Source organism: Panthera leo, chromosome C1 (assembly GCF_018350215.1).
Source record: "Panthera leo isolate Ple1 chromosome C1, P.leo_Ple1_pat1.1, whole genome shotgun sequence".
NCBI lineage: Eukaryota > Metazoa > Chordata > Mammalia > Carnivora > Felidae > Panthera > Panthera leo.
In genome coordinates, this window is record NC_056686.1 from 148,501,951 (window position 1) to 148,515,571 (window position 13,621).

At 35.8% G+C, this 13,621-nt stretch overlaps 1 protein-coding gene across 4 annotated transcripts in view; it reads right to left on the reverse strand.

Moving 5' to 3' along the window:
• LOC122226167 (lymphocyte antigen 75) overlaps positions 1 to 13,621 on the reverse strand; it is a 133,379-nt gene that overhangs the window by 63,636 nt on the left and 56,122 nt on the right. For 3 of the 4 annotated variants that reach the window (XM_042948929.1, XM_042948925.1, XM_042948926.1), the window contains exons 17-23: positions 10,347 to 10,382; positions 9,788 to 9,963; positions 8,852 to 8,919; positions 8,501 to 8,580; positions 7,789 to 7,928; positions 5,738 to 5,843; positions 5,152 to 5,312 (exon numbers count right to left, since the gene is read on the reverse strand). In XM_042948929.1, coding sequence (XP_042804863.1) covers positions 5,152 to 5,312; positions 5,738 to 5,843; positions 7,789 to 7,928; positions 8,501 to 8,580; positions 8,852 to 8,919; positions 9,788 to 9,963; positions 10,347 to 10,382 — 767 coding nt within the window. The remainder of the gene's footprint in view (positions 1 to 5,151; positions 5,313 to 5,737; positions 5,844 to 7,788; positions 7,929 to 8,500; positions 8,581 to 8,851; positions 8,920 to 9,787; positions 9,964 to 10,346; positions 10,383 to 13,621) is intronic. The other variant, XM_042948928.1, reaches the window with a different exon arrangement.

Below are 13,621 nucleotides of genomic sequence, written 5' to 3' on the forward strand. Positions count from 1 at the left end.
TATTTGCTTATTCATTTGTTTTGCTTTTTTCACATGAGTGTTTTCCACACAGGAGTGAAATGGTATTTGTCTTTCTCAGTCTGACTTACTTCCCTTAGCATAATACCCTCTATGTCCATTCATGTTGTCACAAATGGCAAGATCTCATCCATTCTTATGGTTGTGTAGTATTTCTGTGTGTGTGTGTGTGTGTGTGTGTGTGTGTGTGTGTACCACATTTTCCTTACCCATTCATCTATCAATGGATACTTAGGTTGCCTCCATATCTTGGCTATTGTAAATAATGCAGCAATAGATATAGGGGTGCATATATCTTTTTGAATTTGTGTTTTGGTATTTGGGTGAATACCCAATAGTGGAATTCTGCAAATATATATTATTAAATGTATTCTGGTTTTTAAAGGAAAGATGAACTAAGAATTGAATATAGGAGATTAGAAAATGAATAAAAATATAACTCCAAGAAAAACAGGATAGAAAATGTAGTAATATTTGTAAATGTATCTTAAGCAATAGGAGTAGAGAGGGGAGAAGAGGGAAGAGGAAGCCATTAACACACCAATTTTGTAAAAATCTGAATAAGAAAAAGCAAAAACACAATCAAATTAAGATATGGAGATTTAAAAAGATAATAGTATACACAATTTTATTCTAATACATTAGAAAATCTAAATGAGGGGCACCTGGCTGTCTCAGTTGGAAGAGCATGAGACTCTTGATCTTGGGGTTATGAGTTCGAGCCCCATGTGGGATGTAGGGATTACTTAAATACATTTTAAAAACTTAAAAAAAAAAATCTAAATGAAGTAGGCAACTTTCTTGAAAACTACAAATTAGCATACTTTTTATAAGGAGAAACAGAAAATCCAAAATGTACCAGTAACTTTGGAGGAAACTGAAAATTAATATTAATAGTTCATTTTAAACACTATGCGTCAGAGAGCTAAAACCTTTAAATGAATTGTCTATGTAATTCTCACATTGTATTGTAGGTGTAACAGTGTCAGAATTTACAGATGAACAGTTGAGGCTTAAGAAAAATTAAGTGAACTTACAAAGGCACACTAAATGGCTGGATGGAATTCAAACGCAGACAATGTGACTCTGGAGTTTAAGCACTCAACCACTACACCAAATCCTTTTATTATTAAAGAATGATCTCTGAAAAGTAACATCACATGATTTTTTAGGTAATTCCTTCAAACTTTCAGGGAAAGAAAATTCTCCAGGCTGAGTCATAATTTCAAAACATAAAGGCAAAAAGCTACCCAGTTCATCTTACGAAGCTGATGTAATCGGAAAAAAAATCCGACCACATGGCATAAAAAAATCAACTCTGTGAACAGAGATGAAAACATTCTCAAATAAAATTCTAATAAATCCAATTCAGTATACTAGTAAAATAATAATCCATTCTGAGCAACTAGATTTTATGATAAGATGAAAATGGTTTACTATAGCTATACCACAATTTTAGCAGATGCTGGAAATAAGCTTCAGAAAATTCAGTACTTATTCTTGAATAGAAGTTCTAAATAAGCTAGTTCTAGAATGATAAAACTTAAACAAAGAGTAGGCATCATATATAACAATGAGAGACTTCAGACAGTCCAGAAAATACAGAGCAAGTCTAGGTTGGTGGTTATTACTTCTGGTAGTACAACAGTTCTGGAAGTCCAGCCATATGTGGTGAAGCATGGACAGGTATTTGAAGATTATGATTATCTGATTAGGAAACCCCCCAAAAAATCTAGCGAAAAACTCTGAGAAGTACTGAGGCTTTTAGGAAGATGGATGCCTATGAAATACATATGTAAATATACCCAAATAATAGCTTTCTGCCTGTCAGAAAATCAAGAAAAACCTGCCATTCTCAGAGGCAATGAGACAGAATTACAAAAACTTCACTGAGGGCTCTGAAGGAAGACTTGAGTAAATGGAGAGATATAGTACACCATATTTTTAAATTGAAAGGTTAATAAAAAGATGTTAATTCTCCCTAAAATGTTGTCAAATTCTCATCAGAAGTTTTTTTTAATTTAATTAGTTTAGTTGGAAATTTACTAAATAATACAGTTTGGAAGAATGGACAAGAATAGCTAAAACTATTGTTTAAAGGTATACATAAAGGATAACTATTCTTATTACATTTTTTTAAATATGGCAAAATTATAGTATTTAGATCCATGTTATAGCTATGTAAGAGCATATCACATACACACACATTTAATATATAATAAAGGAGGCATCCCATATTGTCTTTAACAAATGTAAGTGTATTTAATAAACGATGTTAGACAGGACTAGGGAAACGCCTTAAGTATTCACTGACAACATACACTACATACCATGGCTGTACCATGCTGTCAGGAAAAAAAAGGCAAAGAAAATATAAGCATATATTTAAGTAACATTTACATGATGAGCTTTGTAATCTAATAGAAATGGAGGAAAAAAAGGAAATAAACAGATTTGAATATACACATATGCAAAAAATCAAAACTTATTTCTAGAATATTTTTGGTATTCAGAGTTTAAAAATGTACTGGAATATTTTTAGTAAACACAGGAAATAGAGAGTTAGCATGTTTAATATTTACAGTTATAATATCATAAGAAATACATGAAGGCAAGAAAGAAAAAAGAAATATATGAAGGCTTTGATAAATATTGGCAAAACATAACATTTATACTTGATGAAATTCAAATTACTACTGAATTTATAGAACTTATTATATATAATTTATTAGATATCAGAGAAATATAAATAAAAATATGACATATTTAAATTACCAAATTAGCAAGAATTTTTAAAAGACAATGCCCCTTGCACCTGTTGGGATGAACACTGGATGTTGTATGGAAACCAACTTGACAATAAATTTAATATTAAAAAAAAAAAAAGACAATGTCCCTTACAAGCAACGTAGTAAAGAACCTAAGAACACTGGTTCTGTGGAATCTTGGACCTAGATTTAAATGTGACTCTGACACATTTAAATGTGCATGGCTGCACAATTGGGGGTAAGTTACAGGATTCCTTCTGTTTTTACATTTCTAAGATAGAGGTGGGGTAATAGTCTTTTTCACATCTGTCATGCAGATTAAATGAAATAATGTATATGATGCATTAGCAAAGTACCTGACACATATTAGATGTTCAACAAATGTTAGAAATTGTTAATATGTTGCTATGGATAAAATGGCAATCATAATATATTGCTAATAAGAATATAAACTCATAAACATTTCTGGAAAGCATTTGGTGATCAGAGCTTTATAACTACTTACATCTTTTGATCTGGCTATATGACTTCCAAAATCTATCTTAAGGAGGTAATTTGAAATATAACCAAAGATTATGCACATAAACGTTCACTATAGCACTATTTATGATTGTGCAACAATGGAAACAACCTAAATATTCTCACATATCTATCCTGAAGTATTGTGCAACTATTAAAATGCTTATCAAGTATATCTTTTAATGGTATAAGAAACTGTTATATAATACTAAATAAGGAAAGTAGAATACAATAGTATGTATACAGTGGTAAACAGACTGTGATTTTATCTATGTCAGAAAGATAATATATGAAAAAGCCCTAGAAGGAAAAATGCTGAAATACTTATTGTGATTTCCTAGATGTGGGTTCAAATATAGTCTGTGACTCATTTAGTAGGTTGTGACATCAATTCAGTAGATCTTGACTCACATATGTGATAATGAAATAGGATTGGATAGGAGAAGGAGAATAGCTTAGACTAGACTAGACTAGAATAAAATAAAATAGAAGGAAAATATCAGTGGGTATATGCTGTAAGGGTAAGTACTGTTTCTTGAAACATCTGTTTCAATTCAGTATTATATTTATATTCATGTACTAAATAGTAATTTAAATGTATTTTTTACTATGGGGTTATGGTTGAAACCTTGAAAGCTACTGGCCTAAGTATAAGTAGAATCAGGTTGACAGTTTTCTTTATTGCATTTACTCTTCTACAACTTTCAGATTTTCTATGATAACCAAGCATTATTTTAATATTTACTTTGTACATAATTACATATGACTCAGAGTTCCCTTTGCCACCAACATCTACCTTGAGCAAAGTTATACTGCATCAGGAACATCAACTGTTGTCTAGGCATACCTTTGGAATTTGACTTTAAAGTTAATTTCTTAATCTTTGCCATTGTGCAAAGGGTGGTTTATATCCAGCAAATAGGGAAGACAGAAGCAGGGGGCAGCAGAATCATGGTATAAGGTAACTATTGTTAACACAATGCTTTTTTCCCCTTCTATAGCTTCTTTGTGTGTAGCTGTTTGGGAAGAATGATCACTAATCACCAATTTTGTACTTTTGGCCCCAGAAGACAGCCCCCAAATCCCAAAATGTTAATAAAACATTTATATTTGCTTCTATTTGCATCTCACTCCTTGATGGCTTATTGTGGTTGTAAAATAAGTGTCATGGAGTCTGAAGCTACTGTGAAAAACAGGGGCATCTGCCTGAATGCTGGGGAGCTCCTGTTCTTCTTGGGACAGTTTTATTGACATATTACTCATAGGTGATATAATTTACCCATTTAAAGCACACATTCTATAGTTCTTAGTATATTCAATTATGTAACCATCACCCCCAATCAATTTTTAGAACATTTTTACCACTCCAAGAAGAAATGCCATGCCCTTTGGGCATCACCCCCAATCTTTCCTTCCTCCTTAGCCTCTGGCAAACACTAATCTACATTTTATCTTTAAAGATGTGCCTGCTCTGCACATTTCATATAAGTGGACTCATAAAATAGACCTTTATTCTTTTTTTATATGCTTATTTATTTATATTGAGAGAGAGACAGAGAGAGAGAGTGCGCGCACATGGGGAAGGGACAGAGAAAGAGAGAGAAAGAGAGAGAGAGAGAGAGAGAGAGAATCCAAAGCAGGATCCACACTGTCAGCATGGAGCCCAATGCAGGGCTTGAACTCATGAACCATGAGATCATACATGACCTGAGCCGAAGTTGGACACTTAACCACCTGAGCCACTCAGGTGTCCCAATAGACCCTTGTTATTATCTTAATCTAGTAATTTATGGAATACTTGGGTATGTCACAAACCTATATAGATTTCTGATTCAAAAAAACTTACATTTGCTGGTATTTTCAGCCTCCAACCAGACAGCAATGGGTGAAAGTTACTGTATGTCAGCTCCCTGTTATCTGTCCACTTGTTTATCCTTTCATAGGCAGTCCAGCGCAAACCAATCCATAATGTAGCCTCCATATCCGGAAGCAAGGATGTAATAAAATCTGTCAGAAAGAGATTTTTTTTAAAGCATTTGACTTATTCAAATTAAAGATATATTAAAAATGTTAATGAATATCTCTTGCTTATCTACAAAGATAGTCTTTTACCTATTCTGTAAAATAAGTTTATTTATTTATTTTGAGAGAGAAAGAGAGACAGAATGAGCAGGGGAGGGGCAGAGAGGGAGAGGGAGAGAGAGAGAATCCCAAGCAGGCTCTGCAATGTCATTGAGGAACCCGATGTGGGGCTTGAACTCACAACTGCGAGTTCACAACCTGAGCCAAAACCAAGAGTCAAGTGCTTAACTGACTGAGCCACCCAGGTGCCCCTAATAAGATTTTTTAATATGCTAATTCCCCACGGCCTCCCCAAACTATCTTGGCTCCCCAGATCAGAATAAAACATGTTTTCAGAACAATTCTGCTACCTTGTTCTCTCTGGCTCAACACTGAAGGAAGGGTGCCACCATAGGTATGACAAGTATCACTTGCTTGAGAAAATGTGAGAGACTTGGGTTTGATTTTTAGAAAACACTGCAAACAAAAAACATGAAGAATATTCTTATGAAGAATAAGATTCCAGACACAGGAAAGCTCACATAGTAGGTAAACGCCTCATCTTTTCTTTATTTCTTTTTAAAGAGAGAGAGAATGAGAGAGAGAGAGAGAGAGAGAGAGAGAGAGAGCGCACAAGCCAGGGAGAGGGACAGAGGGAGAGGAGAGAGTGTTAAGCAGGCTCCACGTTCAGTGCAGAGCCTGACGCGGGGCTCAATCCCATGACTCTGGGATCATGACATGAGCCGAAATCAAAGGTCAGAGGCTTAACTGATTGAGCCACCCAGGTGTCCCATAAACACCTCATCTTTTAGAGGGCTGCTAATTTTTGGTCTCTGAGAGATGGAAATTTACAAAGTAGTACTATATGAATGCAGATCTCTGCTCTCAATATAAACAACTAGAGTGGTCTATTAGTCAAACTATTTTTTTTAAACCTCCCATTTATTTATTTATTTATTTATTAACGTTTTGTTAATTTTTGAGACAGGGAGAGACAGAGCATGAACAGGGGAGGGTCAGAGAGAGGGAGACACAGAATCTGAAACAGGCTCCAGGCTCTGAGCTGTCAGCACAGAGCCCGACGCAGGGCTCGAACTCACGGACCGCGAGATCATGACCCGAGCCAAAGTCGGCCGCTTAGCCGACTGAGCCCCCCAGGTGCCCCAAAACCTCCCATTTATTGAGTGCTTCCCATGTGCTAAACAGTTTGCATAATATTATCTCATTTAATTCTCACAACAAATGGGGGGAAACTGAGGCACAGGGCAGTTAAGTAACTTCTCCAATGAGTGAAATAGCCAGACAGTGGTATGGTCAGCATTTAGATTGTGTTCCATCTGACTTCAAAGGCTGCATTCCAAATCATCACCTCCTTATATAAAAACAGATATTTTAAAAGAAATCATCCCTGTTTCTTTTGGCAGGATATTTTAATTCAAAATTACACCAACTATGTAAATTAATTTAGTCCCAGTACCTTGGGGAAAAAAGATTGTACTACTTTTAAAATTAATATCTTAGCTTTAGTACAGAGCTTTCAGTTGTCAGACACATATCTTCCTTTTTCTTTTTGATATCGTGATCACATTAGTATGGAGTAGTATGCTCTAAATTGTGTTTCTTGAAACATTCTACAAAATGCTTTCTTTCATCTTCCTTACAGACTGCAGTGGCCAATGAGCTATATAAATCATCATCATCGGGTGGCTTCTAGAAAAGACCCGAGAGAGAACACTCTGAACTTGAGCTTGGACGTTTTATTATGCTAAGGATGGCAGAGCAAAAAGACAAAAGGAACCATTTTTGAAGATGTCATGGGGCTCTCACACCAACCCCAGCCTGCTTATCATGAAACTTCTCTTACGTAACAGAACAGATGTTTTAACATACTATAGCAATCTCTCTACTTAGCATTTCCAAAGAGATACATATACCAATACAGATTATGAATCTCAAAAGAGGCAGATCTAGAATGCCCCCTTTGGAAGCAAGATCAATGATGAGCATTTTGTTAGCATATGTGTAGTTCCCAAAAAGTAGTTTGGGGAATGCTGGTCTAATTTAAGTGACAGATACTGCTTGGATGTTTTCTTTCAGGGGGGGAAATTTATCAGCCAGAAACTGTCAGTTTCCTTCATGCTATAGAGAGAGTCTATTTAAAGTATTACAATCCATTGACAGATCAATATCAGCAATTTAAGTTTAGTAGCAACAGAATAGGAACACAGTACTTGGAAAGACCTGTAGGTATGCCTAACTTGAGAGTCAACTTGGTTTTGGAAATGCAGAGGGATCAGGTGAGTTACTGAAATATGCAGAGGCTATCTTAGTGAAGTTATCTGATGGGCTGCGTTCTGCCACAGGCCATACAACCAGCATGAAAGCAATCATCATTTGTACAATGTAGCAATTCTCTTTTTACCTTATTCTGAAAAGCAATCCAATCCCCAGAGCACTGTATTTTAGCTGCAGAATCTGGACTATATTTTTCTAATGAAGAGACATTATATTTTTCACAGATGAAGGGCAACTTGGTACTACAATCTGCAGGTTTATTTAAGTCTGAGAAATGAAAAGCAGGATTACTGTAGTGAGAATTTCCTGTTTAGCAAATTTTAAAAACAATCCAGTAGTAAAGAAAATCTCTTCAAATCAATCTTTCCCAAACAGTTAAATTATATTCCTTTTCTCCTCTAGCCATTTCTATCTTCTATAATTATCAGTAGGTTATAGTACACCAGTGTTGCTGATAAAAATGCACCCATTTGGTATAATGACCACTGTTACCACAGTTCCTGATGGCGAGAAAATAGGTTGAAAGCAAAGGCTAATGAAGGGGAAAGAGACCTAAACTATATTTAGAATTGCTACCTGTTTATCTTGGCAAATTTGTTTATAAGCTTATCAGTTATGAAATTGGTAAGTTTATTTCTAAGTAACTGCTTTAGGAAAATATTCACAGTGAAAAGCACCTTTATCTGCATTTGGAATTTGAGCCATAGTCATTAGCAATAAGCCAAAACAAGATGAAGCAACCAAACATATAATCAAAAGGAAAACAAGGTTAAGCTAGTAATTGAACCTGAAGTTCACATATTACATAATTAACATTAAAGGATTTGGAATTAATTTACCGCTAAACCAAGTCTTGGCAGACATGTACAAGCATTCCTCCCGAAATGTTATAGGAAAGTGATGCCATAGATATCGTGAGCTGAAAGAAAAGGAGAGATTTCACAGCTCATAACGTAGTTACATGTTCCATTCTGTTTTTTACTGTAATTTTACTTCTAAATTTAATGTTATGCCATTATTTTATACCACTTTTTTCTTAATGTTAATATGCAAAAAGACTTGGTTTCTCTAGTCTACACAGTTCACAGATTAATGTTCAAAACAAATTGCAAATAGCAATCCCTTTTCTAAAGGGAATTTGGGCCTTCTTAAAATGACTTTACAAAGGCAGCATCAATTGTGTCACATACTTAAGAAAGTGACGATCTATGGGCTGTTCGGCAGTTCTCACCCACCACTTCTGTTCATCACCAGATATCTGAAAAACAAACCAACCAACCAACAAAATCACCCATCCTTACATGTGTTGACTTTTTTAAGAGAGTTTTGATTTACATACCCTATCTTACCATAACCACAACCACTAAAATTTCCAGACATTCCTTGGTCTCTAACTTATATACACCAGGTCCTTTCACCAAAGAAGTAGATGAAAACTTCTGTATATTCACTATGTGCTATTTTGCATACAGAAAATATGGTCACTGTAATAACAGACATATGTTAATTGGATATAGAGGATATACTACAAGGAATTATACATTTAAAAATATAAAAATTATTTTTCCCACAAAGATATTTTGCAAAGTTAGTTATTAGAAGAAACAGAAACTCAACTATAAAATTAACTTTTACTACAAAAGAATTAGAGTAATTTATATTATCTATTGATGTTCATCTTATAAATTGACATTTATATTTAATCTTGAATATTTTAAAACATTGTGCAGTTCTATTTAACTTTTCTAACATGAAATGATGAATTTGGATGTTGTTAGGCAAATTTTACTTGAAAGAAACATTTAACTTTTGTAGATTTTGGCAAGATTTCTGAAATATGTTTTTTTTTTTAACATTTATTCATTTTTGAGAGTGAGAGAGATAGAGCAGTGGGGGAGGGGCAGAGAGACAGAGAGACACAGAATCAGAAGCAGGCTTCAGGCTCCGAGCTGTCAGCACAGGGCCCGACGCGAGGCTCGAGTTCGTGGACTGTGAGATCATGACCTGAGCCGAAGTCGGACGTTCAACCGACTAAGCCACCCAGGCGCCCCAATAAGCTGAAATATTTTTTAGTGGAATAAATAATGAAAATAAGAAAAAAAAATTAATATATTATCTCAAATTACGTTTGCTATTTTGTTTTTGATGGCTTTTAGTCCTGTCAAAGATGTCAGTGTAGCCAGGGAGCTGTGATTGCTAGCACAATACAGCACAGCTTCTTCATAGTTTAAGTGAGGATCAGCAACAAACCAATATTCACTCCCTTCAATGACAACTGGAGGTCCATGAATTCCAGCACGCTCTAAAGAAGAAGAAGAATATCAGAATTATGTACAAATCAAAATGCAGCCTCTAAACACAAATTAATGTTCAAAACTACTTATAAATAGTAATCCATTTAGATTATTGGCTCTCTCTGGCCAGGGCAGTGCTGTCTGCAAGGCACCAAGGATTGTTGAGCCAGTGAGAGATACAGCCAGCCTTCTGTACTCACAGAGGAGCACAAATCCAGCCTCAAAGTCTCATTCCACATCAGCCAATCACCTTTCCTGCCTGGAGATACTTCACCTCCATTGAAGATGTGATAGAAAAGCTGGCACTTAGGCCATGGCTTAAATAATTAACTAAATACATTATTGAGAAGGTAAAAGCAGCTTTGGCTAAATTTTAGTTTCCTTAACTTACCTGGATTGTACCAGTCTGGTGTTTTTGGAGTAAAGCCTATATAAGAAAGAAAGCAAAAGGCTTAAAATTAGTACCCAATTAGAGATAATGTCAGTAAGTGCCTTTAATCTAACTCAAGAGGACTTGCAGAATTGCTGAGTTTGACCATTTATGGCCAAACCATTACCTTTCATATTATGATTGCTTCAGTTTGAATTTCGTGGGGCCTAAGCTAAAGCTGCTTCAGTGGCAATCAAAAAAGCAGATCTATTACTATTAACGTATTACTAGCAGTTCTCTACCTTATATCACTAAGTCACAAAGGAAGACTAGACGGATAAGATACAGTTAATAATTAGAAAGTATAAATAAGCAAATGAGTATATCATATACATTACATATGAGCAGTAAGGAATAGGCACCAAGACAATTATTGTAGGATGAGATTATTCAGAAGCTAACTACTTCTCCATCCAACGCAATTTGAGTAATTGTTCCATAAACCTGGGTTAGTTGAGTTCATTGTCTTAGGATATCCTTGTAAACAATGTAGAGTAATTCAGTACTGAATTTTTTAAGAAGCTTTTTTAAGAGACAAAGTTGGGAGAAAAATAATAAAAATCACCCAGAATTCCTAGTTGGAAACAGAGAAAATACAGTACATTACAAAGAATTTTCGTCTTTGAAGTTGAGCGGGTCAGTTTCCAAATGCCCTCAGACCCTTTACTGCTGTGGGACTTTGGATTAGCTGTTTAACTCCCTGAGCCTCAACTCTCTACTCTATAAATAAAAAAACAAGATTCTGCTACCATACTCACAAAGACTGTGAAAATCAGCTTAAGACCACGCCTTCAAAAGTACCCAGACAGTTGCAGGGCAGAGTAGCTTCCCCAGAATGCTTGTTGCCTTCTTCTCCCCAACTTCTTTCTTTCTTTCTTTTTTTTTTTTTTTTAAGTAGGCTTCACTCCCAGCTCGGAGCCCAACACGGGGCTTGAACTCATGACCCTAAGATCAAGAGTCGGTCAAATGTCATGCCATTCCAAGGCAAAGATATAATTTGATGAATCTTATAAATTACAGGGCAAAATAGCTGTTCTTAATTTCGCTGTTGTATCTGGGCCTAATGGACAGATGACCCTACTTAGAGGACTGTCTATGTATCTAACATCTTGGGTTTCTCTCTGTGAGTCGTTCTCTGCATACTGGGTAATTTCTATCAACAATGGGTCAAATCAATTAAAAATATACATAGTTTCTTGTTTGTAATCTCATCAAAAAGTTCTGTTCATTTGTGTCTTGGGGGAAGCTATGTCTAACCTTGAAATTTCTTTAAATTAGTGAGAAAAGCAGAATGCAAATTTTTTTTCTTCACAAGATTACGTATGTATGTGCAAGTTATCAAGAAGTATAGGGGTGCCTGGGTGGCGCAGTCGGTTAAGCGTCCGACTTCAGCCAGGTCACGATCTCGCGGTCCGTGAGTTCGAGCCCCGCGTCAGGCTCTGGGCTGATGGCTCGGAGCCTGGAGCCTGTTTCTGATTCTGTGTCTCCCTCTCTCTCTGCCCCTCCCCCGTTCATGCTCTGTCTCTCTCTGTCCCAAAAATAAATAAAAACGTTGAAAAAAAAAAAAAAAAAGAAGTATAATATACTACTTGTTGTGTTTGGGTAGTGGCATTATAGATGATTTTACTAAAGACATTTTTATGAGTCTTATTTTTGATACTATTTGTTCATTTAAAGAAAAGAATATTTTAAAATTATGTATATCTATAGCGGCTATGGCTATTTAAAATTTCTAGGTTGTCAAAGTATCCCTTTTAGAGAAGGGGGACTAATTAGAAACAATTGGATCAGGTAATAAAAAAGGCAAATACTCTGGTTTCTCTTCAGATCTTATAAATCTTTTACCTTTTTAAAAAAGGCAGGAGCAAAGGGCACCCAGGTGGCTTAGTTAGTTAAGTGCAAGCTCTTGATCTTGGTTCAGGTCATGATCTTGAAGTTCCTGCATTTGAGCCCTGCATGGGGCTCTGCACTGACAGGGTGGAGCCTGCGTGGGATTCTCTCTCTCCCCTTCTCTCTCTGCCCGTCTCTGGCTTGTGCGTGTGTGCTCACTCACTCTCTCGCTCAAAATAAATAAATAAACATTTAAAAAAGGACAGGGGCACCTGGGTGGCTCAGTCAGTTAAGCATCTGACTTTGGCTCAGGTCATGGTTTCATGGTTTGTGAGTTTGAGCCCCACATCGGGCTCCATGCTGACAGTGAAGAGCCTGCTTGGGATTCTCTCTCTCCCTCTCTGTCTCTGCCCCTCCCCAACCCACACTTTCTCTCTCAAAATAAAAAAATAAATTAATTAAAAAAAAATAGGCAGGATAACTTCTTTATGGAAAAAAAAAGGCAGGAACTAGAGCAAAGGTATGATGATTTAGGTTACTGAGGTTTATAAACTGCTTTAACAAAACCAGAAAAATACAGATTGATACAGAAATATCCAGTTGAGCAGACTTTAGTTGCTCTACTAACTGAGAAAACATACAGCTAGGTGAATATGACACATTATAACTTAGAATTTAGGGGTTATCAAAGGGAAGTTTCCCTAACATTTAAACTTCTGGATCAAACAATCACTAATTTCTTCAGACAATTGTGAATAGACTAAGGAAGTTCTTTAGTTTTTAAATTTATTTCTACATGAGGAGAGCAGGGGTACTGTTATTTAGAAGATTTATTTAGTTAGTTAATTGATTTATGTTTGCTAAGCTTGTTAATTCCCTTCTTTTTTATTTAAAATAAAAAAATATATAAAAAAGACAAAAAGACAACTACATGCTCTTCATAATATTTCCTGTACTTACTCGTTTGTAATTTCTCTAGTTATGCTGGTGTGAACTCTTGGGTTTGCCCCACTGCTCAGATAGGAGGCACAGGGGTGGGGTAGTAGATACCAGTGAGGACACAGTTTGGAGGGAGCAATGACACTGTCTGTGGCATGTTAGCAAATACTAAAGATTAATGGGAAGATCACCACTCCTGCTTCAAACCAGAGAGTTATCCAAATTAGTCATATATGTTAGTTACTTCTCTGCTTGTTTAAAGGGTATCCGGATTGGCTTCCTTTTGTTCCTTTGCAGGTTTAATCAAATAATCAGGAATACCTCAGGTATAATTTCTCTACTGGAAAAACCCTGTCAACACACACACAGTTCCCTCTTTTATTAATGGCCTGCCAGTTGCTTTTGTGAAAGAGACTCTCCAGTTACTGTACTGGATATCATGTCTGAAGCTCTTTTAAAGGCAATAT